The 21,509-nt window shown below is 46.4% G+C and overlaps 2 protein-coding genes across 3 annotated transcripts in view; one reads left to right on the top strand and one right to left on the bottom strand.

Annotated features, from left to right (window-relative positions):
- LOC310844516 (cytochrome P450 2J2-like) overlaps nucleotides 1-15,447 on the top strand; it is an 80,011-nt gene extending 64,564 nt beyond the window's left edge. Inside the window, exons 3-6 of the mRNA XM_083738616.1 lie at nucleotides 8,375-8,535; nucleotides 9,359-9,524; nucleotides 14,803-14,924; nucleotides 15,139-15,447. Coding sequence (XP_083594742.1) covers nucleotides 8,375-8,535; nucleotides 9,359-9,524; nucleotides 14,803-14,924; nucleotides 15,139-15,348 — 659 coding nt within the window. The 3' untranslated portion in view covers nucleotides 15,349-15,447. The remainder of the gene's footprint in view (nucleotides 1-8,374; nucleotides 8,536-9,358; nucleotides 9,525-14,802; nucleotides 14,925-15,138) is intronic.
- The window catches only part of LOC310845015 (cytochrome P450 2D28-like), a 92,910-nt gene that overhangs the window by 40,904 nt on the left and 30,497 nt on the right, over nucleotides 1-21,509 (bottom strand). Inside the window, exon 2 of one of the 2 annotated variants that reach the window (XM_083739884.1) lies at nucleotides 5,971-6,127. In XM_083739884.1, coding sequence (XP_083596010.1) covers nucleotides 5,971-5,989 — 19 coding nt within the window. In that variant the 5' untranslated portion in view covers nucleotides 5,990-6,127. Of the gene's footprint in view, nucleotides 1-5,610; nucleotides 5,627-5,970; nucleotides 6,128-21,509 lie in introns of those variants that run through there. The other variant, XM_083739885.1, reaches the window with a different exon arrangement.

The raw sequence follows: 21,509 nt of genomic DNA, 5'->3' as shown, positions 1-21,509 counted from the left end.
TAAACAGTAGCACGTGTTTGTGGCAGTAGCTTTAGCGCGTTATCCATGGTACCTAAGAGGAAGTGCTCTGCAGCGGAATCAGCTCACACCTCGGGCTGCATGAGTGCCACATGGACGGGATAATAACCCCAAACCTATTTCACACTACCTAAATGCCTTTAGATTGTTCATTGATGATTATGAGCAGCATTTTTTGAACAATCCCTAACCCCATGCCCTCTGCTGCTACCCCTGATATGATACTAAATTGCCAGGTGTTTCTGGAGAGCCCACCTCTCACCCAGGTTTATGACCTCCCAGGCACCTCTGTCACCCTCTTCAACGATTCTCAGTTCTCAGGCGCAGGCTCAAGCTCTCGGACAGTAACTGCGGCAGTGCAAACTAGGGCTCTGGCCCTCAGAACTGCATTGGGTCGCCTGTGCGGAGCCCGCCAGCCTGTGTCAATAACCCTGTTGCGTCCAGTTCTTCCGGTTCTTTGCAGAATAAGCAGCCCAGCAGCTGGAGGGGGAGCTTCAGACAGTTGAGGGGGGACAAATCATTAGGCAAAATACGCACCAAGAAGAACCACGTGTGTAAGAAGAGCAAGTCGAAAACGGGTGACATGATGAAGAGTCAGAACAGCCTGTGCACTTTCTGGAGTGGCCGCCACCATTGGCTATGATAAAAGTCTGAAGGAAGGCTTCCAGGATCCCTCTAGCATGCTGGGATCAAATTGAAAATGGCACCTGGTCTGTGGCGGTCATCCCGTATGTTGAGAAGAAGCCATTAGATTCTTATTGCACGGGTAAGCCGGACCTGAGAAGGGAGCCAAAGCGCAAGGTATGTTGGGAATTCAATAAGGGGTCATGCCAAAGGCAGTCTTGTAAGTATCTGCACGAGTGCGAGAGGTGTGCAGGGGTTCTCCCAGCCAGAGCGTGTTACAAAGGGAAGCAGCCCTTTCGGGGAGGCAGGGTTCCAGTTCCAGAGAAGCCCCCGCAGCAGGGAACAGACGATAGGGACCCTCCAGGTCTAGCATTTTCCCTGATCCAGCTCCCTCCTCTCTGCATTCTTCGATCGAATTCTTCGATCGGGCAGGCTGTCAGTTGGTCTCAGACACCCACACCACAGGGTCCGACTTTCCAAGTCGGTTAAGGCAGACCTGAAGGTGTGGATGACATTTTTGGAACACTACAATGGGGTATCCCTATGGCAGGATGTTCTAAATTTGTCCTCAGATTTCCAAGTCCAATCAGATGCGGCAGGGTCCCTGGGCTTTGGCTTGTACTTCAGGGGACGATGGTGCGCGCAATGATGGCCAACGGGGTGGCAGGGCCAGGCCATCACGTGGGATCTCACCTTTCTCGAGTTTTTTCCAATAGTAGTGGCCGTTCACATCTGGACAGAGGAGTTTTCGAAATTGCCATGTGTGCTTCAGGACCGACAACCTGGCAGTGGTGAACATACTGGCCAGGCAGTCATCTCGGTCTGCAAGGGTCTCCTCCCTTCTGCGGGCGTTCGTTCTCCGGTGCCTTGAGTGCAACATAATTTTTTCAGCCAAATTCATACCAGGGACCAATAATGATATAGCTGATGCCTTGTCTCACTTTCAGATATCTCACTTCCCATTGCTAGCACCTGGAGTACAACTGTTGCCCGAACCCTTTCCGGAGCACCTGTGGAACGTTGGAGACGCAAAGTGATACAGGGAGTATTAGCATCTGTCGCACCCTCCACTCTCAGGTCTTACAAGAAGGCCTGGGTTTCAGGTCTGGGATATCTGGGCTTTCGCATAACGTGCCACCCACCACTGATGATGTTCTGCAGTACCTTTCCCATCTTGACGATTTGGGACGTGCTCCCAAAACCTTAAAGATACACGTAGCCTGTTACGATAATGAAGCAATGCAGCTGCAAAGTCCTAGCTTGAAGTGTAAACATGATGGGAATGTTGGGACTGCTGTGGGAACAGAGGGGCAGTCGTTTCACAGTGTGCAGCACCGGAATTACCTCACAGGGTAATATGAGCTGTACAGGATGTACAGGGAGCTTTTGTCACAACACTGCTGGAATTTGGAGAGTGCAGTCATGTTTTCTGTAACACTGCAAAGACAGAAATAAAAGCATGTAAATACGTTTCTGTCTATCTCTTTCCCCTGCCTGGGGGAGGCAGGAAAGAGGGGTGTGTTCTTCTCACATTTGAGAAGAATCGCCAATCGAGACCTTGCCTGTGTCTGCTGGGGAATGCAGCCAGGGAGGTCAAAAGGAAATCAAGCCGGGTGCCTGGACTGCTGCCAGCTTCTCATGAGAAGGGCTTGAATTTCCAACAAATGGTAGCAACGAGCATATGGAACCGATCCATGTAAAGCAGCTAAAGAGGTTGAGGGATCGTACTTCATCCTCTGCTTGAAGATAAAGGAGTTTGTGGTAGCATGCGGATGGAGCTACATCAAGCGGCTGAACATCGGAGCAGACGTTTTTGATAAGCAAGGAGCTACAGAACCCCCAAGGTATGCTGTTTTTGGGCTAAAAAGAGTGAACGCAGATTGATACTTCTCTGGTTCACGAACGCTGTTTTCTTGGATAAAGAGAAACAGCACAGGGAGAGTGCCAAATTCCTCGCATTCTTGGGGTGATAACTGCTGCTCAAAGACTGGAGTGTCCAGTTGCTAAGCAACGAGATGAGTATGCTTTACAGCTACCTCTGAGCCAGTTAGCTTGAAAAGTGGAAAATTACCAGCCAACACGGAAGTGAGGCTGGGACTGTAACAGGGAAGGAAAACAATGTTTGTTTTGACTGCTATATCACTTGCTCTTGGAGGGACTTTCCAGAGCAGCCAGCGTTTAGCTGCCAGGAAAAAAAAAAAGTAAACAGCCAGCTATTGGATTTTAGCAGGCTCGAAAGTCAGAACTGAGGCTTGAGATTGAGATGGCTTTCTTCTCTCAGAAGCTCCGAAAAGCTTGTGTAGCTGGAGTGAGAAGCAAGAGCCGAAAGTTAACTACCCCAGAAGGGGAGAGGCCAGATGACGCTGGCCAAATTTCTGAAAGCTTATCGAAAGCTGAGAAGAGCTTTGACCCCCAAAGGGGGAGTGAAGGAACTGTTGCTGCTGTTTCTGTTCCTGTTCCTGTTCTTACAGCAACGGATGTTGCTGTCAGGGGGAGAGAGGCTTGGAGTAGTGCCCCCACTGCTAGTGCAAGTGAAGAACAGGCTGTTGCTTTGAACGTTGTCCGTTGTTTCAATTGTGGACAGACTGGGCATCTTCAGTGGAACTGTAAGAAGCCACGTCAACAGAAAGGAGCTAAGGGGAGCTCTGCAAAGCCTGAGGCATCAGGCAAACGTTGTACCAAATCCCAGGTGAAACCTGCAATGGCTTTGATGGCACTAAAAGCCACACCAGAAGTGGAAAATGCTTTTATTTTGGATACTGGAGCGACGCAACACATGACATCTCACCGAGAACTGTTTTCAACGTTTAAGAAGCAAAGCTTCACTGTGAAACAGACCAATGGCCAGGAGCTGGAAGCGACCGGATTTGGAACTGTGTATCTTGAAAGTCTGAACTTGACTATCAACAATGTGTATTTGGTTCCTGATTTAAAGTTCAATCTGCTGAGTGTTTCGCAGATCAGAAAGAAAGGACTGACTTTGTCCTATGATAGAGAAAGCTGCAAAATCTACAAAGATGGAGAGCTGTATCTTTCTGCCAAAGAGAAAAATGGACTGCTGCCAGCTTCTCATGAGAAGGGCTTGAATTTCCAACCATCAGCTTCTTTGCTAAAGCCAAATTTTCCTCCGATCCGTGTAGTGACTTCCTGATCCGCAGAGCTATTGAAGGTTGGGGCAGGCTACAACCCCCCAGGGTCAAGGGCCGTAAGCCAATTTCTTATGGGTTGCTATCTCAGATATGTATAAAGCTCAGGTCAATTTGCTGGACCAGGTTTGAAGCCCGCCTCTTTTTCGCGGTGTACGCTATCGCCTTTTTGGCACTCTGAGAGTTGGTGAAGCTGCGGTTGAAGTTAGCACAGGAGGTTCAACGCGCGGCCTCCTTAGGGAGGGTACGTCAGTCCAAAACTGATCAGGCCGGTATGGGTGTTCTAGTTAAGCTTACAGCGTCGTCGCAGCAGGGCCCATGCCCGGTAAAGGACACTAGATGGTACCTTTACCTCAGACCGCCCGGTTCTGGCCCGCTCCTGGTTCACGAGGATGGGTCACCTTTGTTGAGACACCAATTCACAAGGGCACTCTGCAAAGCTATTGATGCCTGTGGTTTATCTTCCCAGGATTATGCGGCACACTCACTCAGGATTGGTGCCGCCACAACAGCTGCACGCTTGGGCCTGCCAGCGGATAAGATTAAGGAAATGGGCCAGTGGAAATCCGACGCTTATAAAGGTTACACTCGTTAGAATGCGCTCTGTTTCTTTACCTCTACTTATCCGTAATTTTTTACTTTCCTTTGTTCTCAGCCGTTCTCAGAAGTATCTGGATTTGTGGCCATGGTATAGTCCATTCGGCCCACCTACGGTCAGTTAGCTGTGGCCTCACCCCTAACCTTGGATTGCCACCTGGAGTGCGAGTTTCCTGGTTTTCGAGACGAGGCATTGCTTATGCCATTGCTGAGTGCGAGTTTCCTGGTTTTCGAGACGAGGCATTGCTTATGCCATTGCTGAGAGGGAGAGTTCCCGCGTTTGGCCCTCCTGACATCCTTATCCTTCAATTAGGGAAAAATGACCTTGTTAGCAGAAGAGGTGTGGACTTGTCGTGGCACATAAAAAGAGATTTGGATGAGATTGCTGCCTTGTGTCCCGGAACAACGGTGTTCTGGTCCTCCTTCCTGAAGAGAATTGTGTGGCACGGTGTGCAGAACTGTATGGCCATTGAAAAATCCAGGAAACTCTTAAATCGTGCAATAGCCCGTTGGGTGCACTTTTTGTATGGCCGAGTCATCTCTCATGACCGTATCCGGATTGGTGACCAAGCCTTGTACCGGAATGGTGGGGTTCATCTTTCAGACCAATGGAATGACATTTGGTTAACTAGCATCATCAGCAGCATCAGGGATTGGTTACAGCTGTGAGGGTATTGGCGGCGAGCCTTTCGGCTCGGGTGGTGGTTAGGCATTGGAATAATGTGTTGTGCTGTGTCGAAGGGCTAGGTGTGGCCATCGCCTATGCCTTCAATTTTTGGGTATTCCGTTAAAGGAATCTGGCGGTCGTGTATTCTGTCCGATGCCTGCTTGGCGGGAGGCCATGGCACGACGCTCGGTGACATCAGGGGTGAGCCTATAGTTGGATTAGCATCAACAGGCTCCACCTACTGGTAAATAAACCCACTTGTTTTAGAGATCCAATGCCTAAGCCAATACCTTTTCACTGCTGTAATGAATAAAGTTGTGGCCTTTCCTTGCCCATTAACCTTATATCACGTGTCCTTGTGTATTCATTTCACATTGCGGGGGTCGGGTCCTTGAACCACAATCATGAGCAATGGATCACGCTGTGAGATAGTAAGTGGCCCTTATCTCAGATCAATTTAAACCTGATCTCACTTCTCCAACCCTCTATCAGAATACTGATTTGTGGTATTAAGGCCCTTGGGAGACCTGTTTGGCAGGAATGGAAATGACTGCTCACAGCATAACCAAAGCTACATGCAAATTGTATGGAAAAATCTATGGCTTCTATCAGTTTCTGGAGCCTTTCATCTTCAAGAGCAAACCGGTGCCCAAAAGTCACAGCACTTATCCTGTTGGAGACTGAATTAGCGATGGACATGGAGGTGTCAAGTGGTTGTCCTGCAAAATAAAGTTATACTATTAGCTCAGCTGCTCCTGTTCATACTGAGAGTGGGAGTTCATGGTGGCCAAGAGAAATTGCTGGGATCTCCATTAGGAACCAAGAATAGCATATCACATTCCTTTCTAAAATGAACAGAGGTAGTACACAAATATATCTCCATATGCCAGCTCAGCACCATCACTTAGCATCACATACCCTTTGAACGTGCAAACATGCAAAACTTCCACGAGCTGATGGGCCTCCTCTGCTATTTGGTGCTCCATGCCTTTCTTCCCCAGCCCCAGCTTCCGCATAGTAACTACACCAATCTGTCTTTGTTGCCTCCAGGGGTGACCATTTGAAAATAAAATACCTACGAAAAATCAGTGAGAAATAATTACTTACAGAAATCAATGTGAAAAGTTGCCATCTGAGAACAAACCATGTTTACTGAAACAGATAGGTAGCCGTGTTGGTCTGCCATAGTCAAAACAAAACAAAAAAATCCTTCCCGTAGCACCTTAAAGACCAACTAAGTTAGTTCTTGGTATGAGCTTTCGTGTGCATGCACACTTCTTCAGATACACTGAAACAGAAGTTACCAGACCCTTCTATATAGTGAGAAGGTGGGGAGGGGTATTACTCAGAAGGGTGGTGGGAATGGGTGATAGGCAGATAGCTGTGATGAGCCTGTTGACGACTCTTAACGACTGCAATAGGTCTTACAGGAAAAAGCAAGGGGTGAGAAGGTGAAAAATGGCTTTGTCATGTATAATGAGATAAGAATCCAATGTCTTTGTTCAGACCAGGTCTCACCATGGTTTTAAGTTTGGTGATAAGTTGCAATTCAGCAGCTTCTCTTTCCAGTCTATTTCTGAAATTCCTTTGTAGTAAAACAGCTACTTTGAGATCTTGTATAGAATGTCCTGGGAGATTGAAGTGTTCTCCTACTGGTTTCTCTGTCTTGTGATTCCTGATGTCAGATTTATGTCATAAATAGACTGGAAAGACCACAAGGGCCATCGAGTCCAACCCCCTGCCAAGCAGGAAACACCATCAGAGCACTCCTGACATATTGTTGTCAAGCCTCTGAAGACCTCCAAAGGAGACTCCACCACACTCCTTGGCAGCAAATTCCACTCTCGAACAGCTCTTACTGTCAGGAAGTTCTTCCTAATGTTTAGGTGGAATCTTCTTTCTTGTAGTTTGGATCCATTGCTCCGTGTCCGCTTCTCTGGAGCAGCAGAAAACAACCTTTCTCCCTCCACTATGTGACATCCTTTTATATATTTGAACATGGCTATCATATCACCCCTTAACCTCCTCTTCTCCAGGCTAAACATGCCCAGCTCCCTTAGCCGTTCCTCATAAGGCATCGTTTCCAGGCCTTTGACCATTTTGGTTGCCCTCCTCTGGACACGTTCCAGTTTGTCAGTGTCCTTCTTGAACTGTGGTGCCCAGAACTGGACACAGTACTCCAGGTGAGGTCTGACCAGAGCAGAATACAGTGGCACTATTACTTCCCTTGATCTAGATGCTATACTCCTATTGATGCAGCCCAGAATTGCATTGGCTTTTTTAGCTGCCGCGTCACACTGTTGGCTCATGTCAAGTTTGTGGTCAACCAAGACTCCTAGATCCTTTTCACATGTACTGCTCTCAAGCCAGGTGTCACCCATCTTGTATTTGTACCTCTCAATTTTTTTGCCCAAGTGCAATACTTTACATTTCTCCCTGTTAAAATTCATCTTGTTTGTTTTGGCCCAGTTCTCTAATCTGTCAAGGTCGTTTTGAAGTGTGATCCTGTCTTCTGGGGTGTTAGCCACCCCTCCCAGTTTGGTGTCATCTGCAAATTGGATCAAGATGTCCTTGAGTCCATCATGCAAGTCGTTGATAAAGATGTTGAATAAGACCGGGCCCAAGACAGAACCCTGTGGCACCCAGATAGAAGTGAAATTTGATTGTGATGGCCTTCCATGGAAAGATCTAAACTTGTTGACATCACACTGTATCAGATACCAGTTTTCTCTTCAAAAATCAAAATGGTAGAGCTGTCGAGAAATCTCACTTTTTGCTGATACTGTAAAGTGAGCATGCCTCTGATGTCATTCTGAGCGTCTGCGCATGTGCGAGCAGCAAAACCCTGAAGTAACCTGTTTCGTTACTTCCGGGTCCCCATGGGAGGCAACCTGAAAAGATTTAAGATTTAACCCGACGCGAATTTAACCCAAGGTATGATTGTTGTTATTTCTCACTGATTTTCCATAGGTATTGCACTATCAAATGGTCACCCCTGGAGGCAACAAAGACAGATTGCTGTAGTTACTATGCGGAAGTTGGGGTTGGGGAAGAAAGGCATGGAGCACCAGGTAGCAGAGGAGGCCCATCAGCTCGTGGAGGCTTTTGCACGTTCAAAGGGTATGTGATGCTAAGTGATGGTGCTGAGCTGGCATATGGAGATATATTTGTGTCCTACCTCTGTCCATTTTAGAAAGGAATGTGATATGCTTTTCTTGGTTCCTAATGGAGAATCCAGCAGTTTGTCTTGGCCACCATGAAACCCCACTCTCAGTATGAACTGGACCAGCTGAGCTAACATTAGTATAACTTTATTTTGCAGGACAGCCACTTGACCCCTCCATGCCCATCGCTACTTCAGTCTCCAACGTAATATGTGCTGTGGCTTTTGGGCACCGGTTTGCTCTTGAAGATGAACGGTTCCAGAAGCTGATAAAAGCCATAGAAGTTATCCTACAATTTGTATGTAGCTTTGGTTATGCTGTGAGTAGTCATTTCCTTTCCTGCCAAAGGGCTTTAATACCACCCAAGGGCTTTAATACCACAAATCAATATTCTGATAGAGGGTTGGAGAAGTGAGATCAGGTTTAAATTGATCTGAGATAAGGGCAACTTACTATCTCACAGCCTGATCCATTGCTCATGATTATCATTGAGATAAAAAACATGCACAAAACAGCAACAAAAGAAGACTTTGTCCACTACAGGAGACACTTTAGAGGGAAGATGGGACAAAAATGGAACAATGACCTTCAGAACAGGTCATCTAGAGCCCACCAAGGGGAAGAGAGGTGAACAAAATAATCTTCTCAAGAAGGGAATTACATTGTTTTGTTGCAATCATGAAAAACTTAATGTGTCTACTCTATACCCACCTAGCAGTGGCAATCATGATGGCGTCCATGGTGAGGCCCCTGCAGCCACCACTTACTCATGAAACTTACCGTACTTGAATTTCCCCCCATCCCTATTCTCCACCCACCTCCAACTATCACAAACGGGCACTAACTTGTTCCAGGAGAGGTCCTGAGATAGTGCCCAGTTCTGGAATTATGCCTGGGAAGCTGGAAAAATATTTTGAGCCATACTTTTCTTTCACATTTTCAGCTAAGGATAATTCACAGAATCCAATCATTGTGGGATTCCAGAGAAGCTATAGACACCTTCCTTCTTAGTGAGACTCAAACTAATATGCTAGCCCTGAAGAAGAATGCAGATCATGTTTTATAAGTGCAATTCCAAAGCACAAATGGTTTGAACAAGCTTCCTCATGGTAATGGCAGCATTTCTGCTATCTTTCCTTTAGCTTTGTGAAATGCTCCCATGGCTCATGAAACATCTCCCAGGGCCCCACAAGAAGGCTTTCTCCTGCGTGGAGATGGTGCGTTCGTTTGCAAAGGAGGAGATAGAGAAGCATAAGGAGAATCAGTCCTTGTATGAGCCACAGGATCTCATTGATTCAGATGGAGAAAGTAAGTATCTGCTTGAAACCGAATGCTGCTCATCCAAGGAATCATTATATTCCATGTTATGAGTGAACAGAGAGAGGAGCTGAGGGAAGTCGGGGGAGGGGGGGCTGGTTTTCTTTTCGGGGAGGGGAAAATAGGGGGGAGTGAGGATGATATGTTTTTGATTACCGTATTTTTCCTTCTATAACACGCAGATTTTTTCTTCTAAAAAGGAAGGGGAAATGTCTGTGCGTGTTATAGAGCGAATGTGTGGTCCCTGGAGCCGAAAAATCATGCAAAAATGAAATCACGGCGCTGCACGCTGCACGGATAAGCGAAACCTGAAAAGAGGAAGCGGCTGCTTTCCTGCATTCTGCCTCAGGGTCTTACTGCCCACCCTCCTCTGTTTCGTTGCTGTGTTTGCTGAAACGGAACAAAGAGCAGGGAAAGCCCCTCCCCTCCAGGCAAGCTCCGGTGCTGCTGGGGGAGAGGGAGAGAGAGGGGGGAAGGGAGAGAGAGAGGGGGGAGGGGGAGGGAGAGAGAGAGGGGGGAGGGAGAGAGAGAGGGGGAGGGAGGGAGGGAGGGGGGGAGAGAGAGAGAGAGAGAGAGAGAGAGAGAGAGAGAGAGATGGCTGGCTTGGGTGGGGGGAAACTTTTGCCTTTCTTTCCTCCCTCCCGTTAAATCCCTCTCCTGCATTCTTAGCCAGCTGCTTCTCTGCACACCCCTCTAATGTCCCTTCTTTGTTTTTCCTTCGCTCCCCACTTAAAATGTGGTTACAAAGCATGGATCCTCAGGATCTTTGCATTGGGTCACCCCAAATTCACCATCAGATCACATAGCATGTCCATGGCTACAGCCTGCCCCCTCAAAATCACGCACCCACTGTTGCCTGGGGCTGCAATGGTGCAAAAATGTGGTTAAAAAGCATGGATCCACAGGAATTCTCAGGATTTTGGCATTGGGTCACCCCAAATTCACCATCAGATCACATAGCATGTCCATGGCTACAGCCTGCCCCCCCAAATCACATACCCACTGTTGCCTGGGGCTGCAATGGTGCAAAAACATGGTTACAAACCATGGATCCACATGGATCCTCAGGATCTTTGCATTGGGTCAGCCCAAATTCACCATCAGAGCACATAGCATGTCCATGGCTACAGCCTGCCCCCCCAAAAAATCACGCACCCACTGTTGCCTGGGGCTGCAATGGTGCAAAAACGTGGTTACAAACCATGGATGCACAGGGATTCTCAGGATTTTTGCATTGGGTCAGCCCAAATTCACCATCAGATCACATGTCTGTGGCCACAGCATGAAGCACAAAAATGATACATCCACTGTTTCATTCAGAATGTTTTTTCCCTTGTTTTCCTCCTCTAAAAACGATGTGCGTGTTATGGTCAGGTGCGTGTTATAGAGCGAAAAATACGGTAATTGTTATGTTGAAATCTTTAATAGAAAATAAAAAAATAAAAATAAGTGAATACTAATCTCTTGCCAGGACACCCATATCTCTCTCTGCCCACCCCCCATTCCCTCATATTCATTTTAATTGCTAAAGTGAGTTGACATCCTTCCATAGGCATCTACTAAAATAGCTAGGAAAGGATAGATATTTTCATGTACAAATGTGAATGCAAATGAGTATCTGCTTCAAAACTGTATGCAGCTCATTCAAGGAATCATTATATTCCCTGTTATATGTGAATACTAATCCCTTGCCTGGAAACCAGTACAGTGGTACCTTGGTTCTCAAACTTAATCCGTTCCAGAAGACTGTTCCAAAATCAAAGTGTTCCAACACTGAGGCCTGCTTTCCCATAGAAAGTAATGGAAAACGAATCCATTCCAGACTTTTATAAACAACCCCTAAAATAGCAATTTAATGTGAATTTTTCTATCTAATGAGGCCATTGATCCATAAAATGAAAGCTGTAATCACTGTACTGTACTATAAAATAAATAAAACAGTATTGTGGATGGATAAAAATTAAAATTAAAATTCTTTCTTACCTGCGCTGATGATAGTCATTGTTTGGATGGTGGGTTTTTATCCATTTCCGTAGCCACACAGTCAATCAATCAATCATAAAATGAAGAACAAGCTACAGTCACAAAAATTAAAAAGCCACACAAACAAAAACGCAAAAAAATAGCAAAAACAAAAGCACCAAATATAAGCTCCAAATATCACCTCATGACACTTCAATCGGAAATGGAAGGCTTTGATAACAATGGGGGGGGGGGACAAATTAGCAGCGCAACAGTGAAAATGGAAGCTCAGGAGCACATTCAGCTTCCGAAGCAAAGATTGTAAACCGAAACATTGACTTCCAGGTTTGCAGCATTCAAGTTCCAAGTTGTTCGGGAACTAAGCTGTTCGAAAACCGAGGTACCACTGTATCTTTTTTTCTGAATCTCAGTTGAAAATCGCATTGAGTTCCCTCCAAATATTTCTCATAGTCAATTTAGTTGCTCAAGTGGGTTGACATCCATCCATAAGCAAATATAGAAATGTCTAGGAAACGTGAGTGTAAAGGAGTGGAAAGTTAAGTGTATTATGGGGTCTTCCTTTGGAGCATTTTTTGGATTGATGTTTATCTGACATTCAAATGTGGACTGAGAAAACAGAAAATCCAAAACAAAATATTCTTAAACTAAACTGAGGATGCCTCCATGAAGTTTTAAATTTATTTTTCTGTCAAACGAGTGTGTTGGTAATAGTAGCCTGTTGGTTTTTGGTGAGTTTACCAGAAGTCTGGTAGGGACTTCTGACAGGAGCTTTACAAGATTGTTTTTGATAGCAAAGCCTACCTCATATATTTGACATTCTTGTTCAGATAGACCTTTCCAGAAGAATGTGTAGCTTCCTTTTTCTTCCTTCAGTTGTCCCTTGCCTGCTCTTTGAGTCTATTGAAGCACTGCAATATTGATGTTAAAACGTCACATTTCTCTTGCAGTGATGGCAGTTCTGCGTTCAGGATGCTCATTATCTGTGTTATATCTGTCCATATATTCCATGTTCCAAAGTTCAATTGTCTTTTACCACCGCTGGATGGTGACCCCACTGGGCATGGTATTTTTTTTTAAAAATAATATTTATTAAAGATTTCCAATTATAACAAACAAAAAGAAAAACATCCAAATTTAGAATCTTGTTTTCATTAACATCTTTCCAGGACTTCCCCTCCCCTCCCCCTCTTGTATTCCAATTCTTGCGAATAAATTCAGCAAATTCTTACCCCAAATTTTAAACTTATTATCAATGACCCAATTTAAAAATATTTTCCCATCCCCTCAAATCGACCTGTTCCGTTCCACGAGTTCCCCCCTTTAATATGCAATACAGATTAAAATAAAGAAAATAACATATAATTTAACACCCTTTGGATTCCTAATTTCCCTCCCCCCCTTTCCCGGTTGCGTTCCCAATATCCATCAATGTCTGCTGTCGTCCTGGAGCTCCCACGTCTAGGCCATAGTTCTTCACCAGTCCGCTTTGCCGTCTTTTTAATAGTCTTTGCCGTCTTTTGGTCATCTTTAGTTTCGAATGTCCAATCTTGGAAGGAGTCTGTCTCAAAAAGGTCCATTTTTTCCATCCAGATCTTTGTATTTAAGAGTAAAAACTCCAATTTTATTTCTTTAGACCTTTCAAATCTGGATGTCCCAAATGTTCCCACTTCCAACTTTGTCCAATTCTTGTTATTCTTGTTGTTCTTGTTGATCTCTCTCCTCCTTTCCCCCCCCCCCCATCTCTCCTGCACAAATGTTCTAATTCCAAAAGCTTCTAATTCTTCTGCAGAGGCTTTGTTATTCAGGAACAAAACATTACGTCAAGTCCCTTCCATTCTTCAGTAGATAAATCTATTGTCTCCTTTAGTGTGTAGACCTCTGTAGACAAAATAGTGTTCCATTTCTGCAGTTTCCCAGGAGATAAAAAGTCCTATTCAAATTCCATGCCAACAATACTTGTAGTGTCCCACAGCTCCTCTAGGGGGATTATAATAACTCAGTTTCCTTCCAGATCACACCCAACAGTCAAAGTAACTTGTTATTCCTTGTTTTAAACAATTTATATCCAATTTGTAACAAATGTAACCGGCAAAGTCCTCGTAACAAAGTTCTCTTTTTGTTCTTCCGCTTTGACAGCTCCTTTGACAGCTGTCAAAACCTCTATTTCTCCTCTCCCGGCGCTCTCACAAATCGCTCCCGGGGTTCCGAGGGGGGGGGGTTGCATTTTAATTCAATTCCACTTTTCTCCTCCAGCTCAGTCTTATAATTTTCCATCGCGAAATTAATAACCTTGTCAAAATAGGGTTGCACTCGATCTTAGTTGTCAAATCCTTTGCTTTAACTCCTCTACAACAGGGGGGAGGCTGACTTCCTTTTTGCACCTCCCCCACTCGCTCCGAATTTTTTAAAAAAATTTCCCCCTTTTTAGTCCAAGTTCCAATTACTCACGGGTTATTCTTTTAAGTCCGAATTTTCAATGGAAGAAGTCAGCGCTCTCCGTCGAATGGCATGCGGCTTCGCTCGGCAGGGGAAGCGGAGGACTCAAAGCACCAACCCCCCCGTCACCCACTCTGCAGCCTTTAAAAAGGCTCCTTCGCGGGTCGGGGGCTCAAAAGGTGCCAGCCGAGTCACCATGCCTATGGGTTTCAGCGCCCATGGTTTCGGAGGGTCCCCGCATCGCCGGCGCGGTAGAACCCAGCCCCTGCCGAGCAGGCTCCCTCCGGAGCTCAGAGGGAGTCCGCCATTCAGCGATGGCGCCAACCCGGAAGTGCCCACTGGGCATGGTAATCCAGTCAGGGAAAAAGAGAGGCAGACTATGTTTAGGGCACCTTTTCTAGCCCCTCCCCCATTTTGGAGTGAGCAGAGTAGATCCTAAAAAGGGCTGCTCAGTCATGGATACAGCTGCCAAGCTGCTCAACTGCCTTGTTCCTTGAGTCAGAATGACTGAATCTGTATCCACCGCCCATGTGCTGTTTCATGACTAAGGGCTTCTAGATTTCACAATTCTGCTCCTGTTACCATATGCTGATCACCATGGAACTTTGGGTGTTTGGGTTTGGGATGGGTTTTTTGGAAGATGCCTGTACGTGAATTTGTTTTATGTCTGTAGATCAGTGCACACTGACCAATGAACAGTCTTCGCAGTAAGGCTCTGTTCTGATGGCATGAGTTGTCATGGTGACCGGTAAATTCTTATCTGCTGCAGCTTTCATCCACCTTTACAGCCGTTGTAACATACCGCTTGTTATCACCCACCTGTTCTGCCATTGATGACTTCTTGGGTCATTCTTTGCCCAGCTCCTCCCCTTTGACCTTACCGCCTTGGGTGACCCTGCTGGGAGTACGAGATTCCCAATGGCTTCACTCACAAGGGTCATAGGAATGTGCAAGCCCACTCACCACGAAAAGGTGATGATCCAGTGAGTGAGGGCAGCAACAGTAAGGGAGGGGGTGGCAGCAGCTTCCCATTTCACCTTAGGCACTATAAGAGGACACCCCACCTCTCATGAAGCATGTGTTGCCACCCTGGTATGGTAATAAGTAAGGGAAGGAAGATAAAGTGTTGAAGGACAGAATGTAATGCATGTAAATGACATGTCACTTTCCCCATTTTCAACACCAGAGCAGGAATGACCCAGAGTCCACCTATGATGAAGAAAACTTGGCCCAGTGCATTTTTGACCTCTTTGTAGCAGGGTCGGACACAACCAGGAGTTCTCTGAAATGGGCACTTCTCCTCCTGGCAAGTCATCCAGATATCCAAGGTGAGAGAGGAGAGCCAGGGCTTCTCTTGACCACTAGGGTGGAGCATGGTTCTTTAAAGGTTTCATAAGGAAGCCTACAATAGTAGGGTTGGAAGGGACCCTAAGGGTCTTCTAATACAACCCCCTGCAATGCAGGAATCAACTCATTCCCCCCTCCAGTTTGATTCCATTCCACAACCTGTTTTGTTTTGCAAATCTGCTAGCAGTTTCTTTATGCAGCAAATGTACAAGAATGACCACTCCCCGCTTAAAACGGGGGGCGCCCTTTGCGTGGACGCGCACAGCCCCTAGATCTGGAGCGGCTCCGACAGCATAGGCTTGGTTTGCCTTCCCTCAGGTGGGATACCTGGAGGTCTCCGCCTACCTCAGTCAGTTGTCCAATCCCACCTGGGGGAAGCGTTGCCAAGGAGACCAGGCCAGGTAGGGGAGGGATTACCTGCCCACACAATAGAGGGAGGATCTTACCTGGGAATCCTCACTTGGCTCTAGAGCTTCTCCCACCCTACCCACCCTCAGCTAATGTCTTATTTGCAGGTTAACTTTTCTTCACAGGTTTTGCAGGTTAACTTTTCTTCACAGGTATGCGGGCGTTGCTATGTTAAGGTCGCTGTTAAAGGGCCGGAAAGGAATTTCCCTGCATTGGCAGGTTTCGCCTTTCCCATAGCAAAACGTCACAACTTTGGCGGTATCAGGCCTTGGGCGGAATCTTTTAGTCCATCTTCCTCTTTATGGCGGCGATACCAGGGTTCCCCATTAAAGGGGTTTCTGAAGGAAGGCTTTGACCGTACGCCGAAAGGTCGTCATTGCTCTCCCCTGCGGCGGCGGCGTAACGGGGGCGGCTATCTCTGCTTGAACATATGTTCTCCAGTGCAGGCCCATCCCCCCCCACACACACACTGGATAACCCTGATGCTCCCTAGGTCCCCGGCTGGGGACTGGGGAGGGAGAACGCCCAATGCCTGAGCCAAGGTCTACCCACATTTGAAATTTAATAAAGTTGTGGCCAATTTAATCCCATAGCACATTGTTATGAGTCGTTATTCCACATGACGGGGGGGACCGCGCGGAATCAGGGGACTCTGCCTGTCCACGCAATGCCCCTGCTGTGAGATAAGTGACTGAGAAGGTCCTGTTGCTCCGCTGTGACCCCCCTGCTAATTTGGATACAATAATGGAACTGGAGCCTCCTTAACTGTCCTTGACTGTATTGGACCACTTTGACCGGATATCCCCAACCGATGTGGACAGACTACTCCGAGCTAGAAAGCCTACCACCTGTCCTCTTGACCCATGCCAGTCCTGGCAGATTAGAGCGTGTTCAGACGAGGTGCGGGCCCCCCTAGGGGATATCATCAGTTTGTCCCTTGGCACCGGGACATTCCTAGGGGAACTGAAGGAGGCAGGGATGCGCCCGCTCTTAAAGAAAATATCATTAGATCCTTTAGATCTATCCAATTACCGCCCGGTTTAGAATCTTCCGTTCCTGGGTAAGGTGATTGAGAGAGCGTTGCTGAACAGCTTGATGGGTTTCTGGATGAAACATCAGCTCTGGATCCATTCCAATCCGGCTTCTGCGCTGGTCATGGGACCGAGGCAGCTCTGGTTGCCCTAACAGATGATCTCCACATGCAGCTGGATCGAGGCGGGTTGGGGTTGCTGCTTCTTCTACATCTGTCAGCAGCCTTTGACATGGTCGATCACGAACTCCTGGACCACTGCCTTGCCGGTGTGGGGGTCCAGGGCACAGTCCTTCAATGACTGCGCTCATTTCTCTCTGGTCGGGGACAGAGGGTGGCGCTTGGGGGGGAATTGTCATCCTGCCACTCCTTGGTGTGTGGAGTGCCTCAGGGTGCGATACTCTCCCCACTGCTTTTCAACATCTTTATGCATCCCCTCGCCCAGCTTGTCCAGTTTTGGGTTGGGCTGCCATCAGTATGCTGAGGACACCCAACTCTATCTGTTGATGGATGGCCATCCTGACTCGGCCCCAGACACACTGATCAGATGTTTGGAACCTGTGGCTGGATGGTTACATGGGAGCTGCTTGAAGTTAAATCCTTCAAAGACAGAGGTCCTTTGGCTGGGTCGGGACGATATGGGATTGGGGGGCAACTAACATCTCTTGCGGGGACACAATTAGTGCCAGCACTATCCGTTAAGAGTTTGGGTGTAATCTTCGACACCTCCCTTTCCATGGAGGCGCAGATTGCAGCTATAACAAAGGCAGCATTTTTTCATCTCCGCCATCTAAGCAGTTGGCTCCTTACCTCTCTCGCCCTGACCTAGCCCCTGTGATCCACACGACGGTCACCTCCAGACTGGATTATTGTAACTCACTCTCCGTGGGGCTGCCCTTGAGACTGACCCAGAAACTCCAACGAGTGCAGAATGCCGCGGCGAGACTCCTTACGGGATCCTCGCTGCGAAATCACATTCACCAGGTGCTATACCAGCTGCACTGGCTCCCGGTGGAGTACAGGATTAGGTTTAAGGTGCTGGTTTTAACCTTCAAAGCCCTATACGGCCTAGGACCCTTGTACCTACGGGACCGCCTCTCCTGGTATGTCCCACAGAAGAACTTACTGTCTTCAAACAAAAACATATTGAAGGTCCCAGGCCACAGAGAGGTTAGGCTGGCCTCAACTAGATCCAGGGCTTTCTCGGCCGCGGCTCCAATCTGGTGGAACGCTCTGTCACAAGGGACTAGGGCCCTGCGGGACCTGACATCTTTCCGCAGGGCCTGCAAGACAGAGCTGTTCCACCAGGCCTTTGGCCAGGGCACAGCCTGACTCCCTCCTTTGGCAATCCTCACAGAACTCTAGCCCAATTGTTGCCATTAATCTAACTTGAATTAATTTTATAATGAAATGAATTTAGAATGTTTTTTGATTTTACTGTTGTTAGCTCTGAGCCCGGCTTCGGCTGGGGAGGGCAGGATATAAATTATTATTATTACTATTATTATTATTATTATTATTATTATTATTATTATTATTATTATTATCCTAAGCTGGCAGAGTTATAGTTGGGAGAGAAAGGAGTCTGCACACAACTTGGAGTGAATTTAGAGAGGAAAGCTATCAAACCTATGGAAGTTTTCTTGGAAAAAGAATGGAAGAAGTGCAAATGGAAGGGCTATTTTTTTCACTGGAGTAGGAACCGGCAAGCCACTCCAGTATCCCTGCCAAGAAAACTCCATGGACAAAGACAACAGGCATATAAAAGATATGACGCTGGAAGATAAGCCCCTCAGGTCGGAAGGCGTCCAACATGCTACTGGGGAAGAGCGGAGGGCAAGTACAAGTAGATCCAGAGCTGATGAAACGGCTGGGCCAAAGCCGAAAGGACGCTCAGTTGCGGATATGCCTGGAAGTGAAAGGAAAGTCCAATGCTGTAAAGAAAAATATTGCAATCTAAGTCTTAGATACAATCTAAGTCAAATCCCTTATGAATACACAGTGGAAGTGAGGAACAGGTTTAAGGATTTAGATTTGGTGGACAGAATGCCTGAAGAACTATGGATGGAGGCTCGTAACATTATACAGGAGGCAGCAACGAAAACCATCCCAATGAAAAGGAAATGCAAGAAAGCAAAGTGGCTGTCCAATGAGGCCTTACAAATAGCGGGGGAAAGAAGGCAAGCAAAATGCGAGGGAGATGGTGAAAGATACAGGAAATTGAATGCAGATTTCCAAAGAATAGCAAGGAGAGACAAGAAGAACTTCTTAAACGAGCAATGCAAAGAAATAGAGGAAAGCAATAGAATGGGAAGAACCAGAGATCTGTTCAAGAAAATTGGAGATATGAAAGGAACATTTCGTACAAAGATTTCCATAATAAAGGACAAAAGTGGAAAAGACCTAACAGAAGCAGAAGACATCAAGAAGAGGTGGCAAGAATACACAGAGGAATTATACCAGAAAGAAATGGATGTCTCGTATACCCCAGGTAGTGTGGTTGCTGACCTTGAGCCAGACATCCTGGAAAGTGAAGTCAAATGGGCCTTAGAAAGCACTGCAAATAACAAGGCCAGTGGAAGTGATGGTATTCCAGCTGAACTATTTAAAATTTTAAAAGATGATGCTGTTAAGGTGCTACCCTCAATATGCCAGCAAGTTTGGAAAACTCAGCAGTGGCCAGAAGATTGGAGAAGATCAGTCTACATCCCAATCCCAAAGAAGGGCAGTGCCAAAGAATGCTCCAACTACCGCACAATTGCACTCATTTCACACGCTAGCAAGGTTATGCTTAAAATTCTACAAGGCAGGCTTAAGCAGTATGTGGACCGAGAACTCCCAGAAGTGCAAGCTGGATTTAGAAGAGGCAGAGGAACCAGAGACCAAATGGCAAAGATGCGCTGGATTATGGAGAAAGCTAGAGAGTTCCAGAAAGAAATCTACTTCTGCTTCATTGACTATGCAAAAGCCTTTGACTATGTCGACCACGGCAAACTATGGCAAGTTCTTAAAGAAATGGGAGTGCCAGATCACCTCATCTGTCCCCTGAGAAATCTCTATGTGGGACAAGAAGCTACAGTTAGAACTGGATATGGAACAACTGATTGGTTCAAAATTGGGAAAGGAGTACGACAAGGCTGTATTTTGTCTCCCTGCTTATTTAACTTATATGCAGAATTCATCATGCGAAAGACGGGGCTGGATGAATCCCTAGCCGGAATTAAGATTGCCAGAAGAAATATCAACAACCTAAGATATGCAGATGACACAACCTTGATGGCAGAAAGTGAGGAGGAATTAAAGAACCTTTTAATGAGGGTGAAAGAGGAGAGTGCAAAATATGGTCTGAAGCTCAACATCAAAAAAACGAAGATCATGGCCACTGGTCCCATCACCTCCTGGCAAATAGAAGGGGAAGAAATGGAGGTAGTGAGAGATTTTACTTTCTTGGGCTCAATGATCACTGCAGATGGTGACAGCAGCCACGAAATTAAAAGACGCCTGCTTCTTGGGAGAAGGGCAATGACAGGCCTAGACAGCATCTTGAGAAGTAGAGACATCACCTTGCCAACAAAGCTTCGTATAGTTAAAGCTATGGTTTTCCCAGTAGTGATGTATGGAAGTGAGAGCTGGACCATAAAGAAGGCTGATCGCCGAAGAATTGATGCTTTTGAATTATGGTGCTGGAGGAGACTCTTGAGAGTCCCATAGACTGCAAGAAGATCAAACCTCTCCATACTGAAGGAAATCAACCCTGAGTGCTCACTGGAAGGACAGATTGTGAAGCTGAGGCTCCAGTACTTTGGCCACCTCATGAGAAGAGAAGACTCCCTGGAGAAGACCCTGATGTTGGGAAAGATGGAGGGCACAAGGAGAAGGGGACGGCAGAGGACGAGATGGTTGGATAGTGTTTTCGAGGTTACCGTCATGAGTTTGACTAAACTGCGGGAGGCAGTGGAGGACAGAGGTGCCTGGCGTTCTCTGGTCCATGGGGTCACGAGGAGTCGGACACGACTAAACGACTAAACAACAACAACAAAATTTTTTCACAACCAAGATGGAAATTCACAGCAAACACAACGGGTTCAGGTTGTGTCCTTCAGAGCAGTAGAAATCAAGCTTGCTCCCTCTTCCAAGTGACAGCCCTGGAGATATTTGAAGGTGGCTCTCATATCTCCTCTCAGTCTCCTCTTCTCCAGGATAAGGATGGGCAGATATTTCTATCTTGGCCTGTGACCCTTTAAGCAGAAATGCTAGAAATCGACCCTGGAATTTTAATCATGCAAAGACTCTTTGCATCTTTCCTCATATCCTGCTCAGAATCAGTCTCTCATTTTGAAGATATTCAGTTGGATGGGTCAGAGGGAAGAGTGAATTTAGAGTATAAGCTGTCATGTCAGAACCCTCTCTTGGGCTCAAGGGAGAGAAACATATTGCACTCATGAATTTATATGTAAATAATGCTTGTTGTTTAACTGTTGCCAGCCTGACAAGTAAAGATTTATCTGCACCTATTTGTGTAAGACATTTTGTAAAGTCACAAATAGCTAACAAAGCTTATGGGCTCAGTCATGGCCAGCAGGTGGTGATAGAGAATGGCAAGAAGATTTTGAAGTCAATCCCAGAAAACAGCAACTCAGCATAGTAAAAGATTTTTTTTTGCAGATTTACCCCTTGATCCATGTCTGTTGAACCTCCTGGCACAACTTAGTCTCAAAGTTTGGTTCATTAAATTTTACTCTTTTTTTTACAGTTCATTAAATGTTTACTCC

The sequence above is a fragment of the Podarcis gaigeae genome, assembly GCF_964106915.1.
Source record: "Podarcis gaigeae genome assembly, chromosome: 5".
NCBI classification, from domain to species: Eukaryota; Metazoa; Chordata; class Lepidosauria; order Squamata; family Lacertidae; genus Podarcis; species Podarcis gaigeae.
The sequence above is the reverse complement of the archived record's forward strand: the minus strand, read 5'-3'. Positions and strand labels throughout refer to the sequence as shown.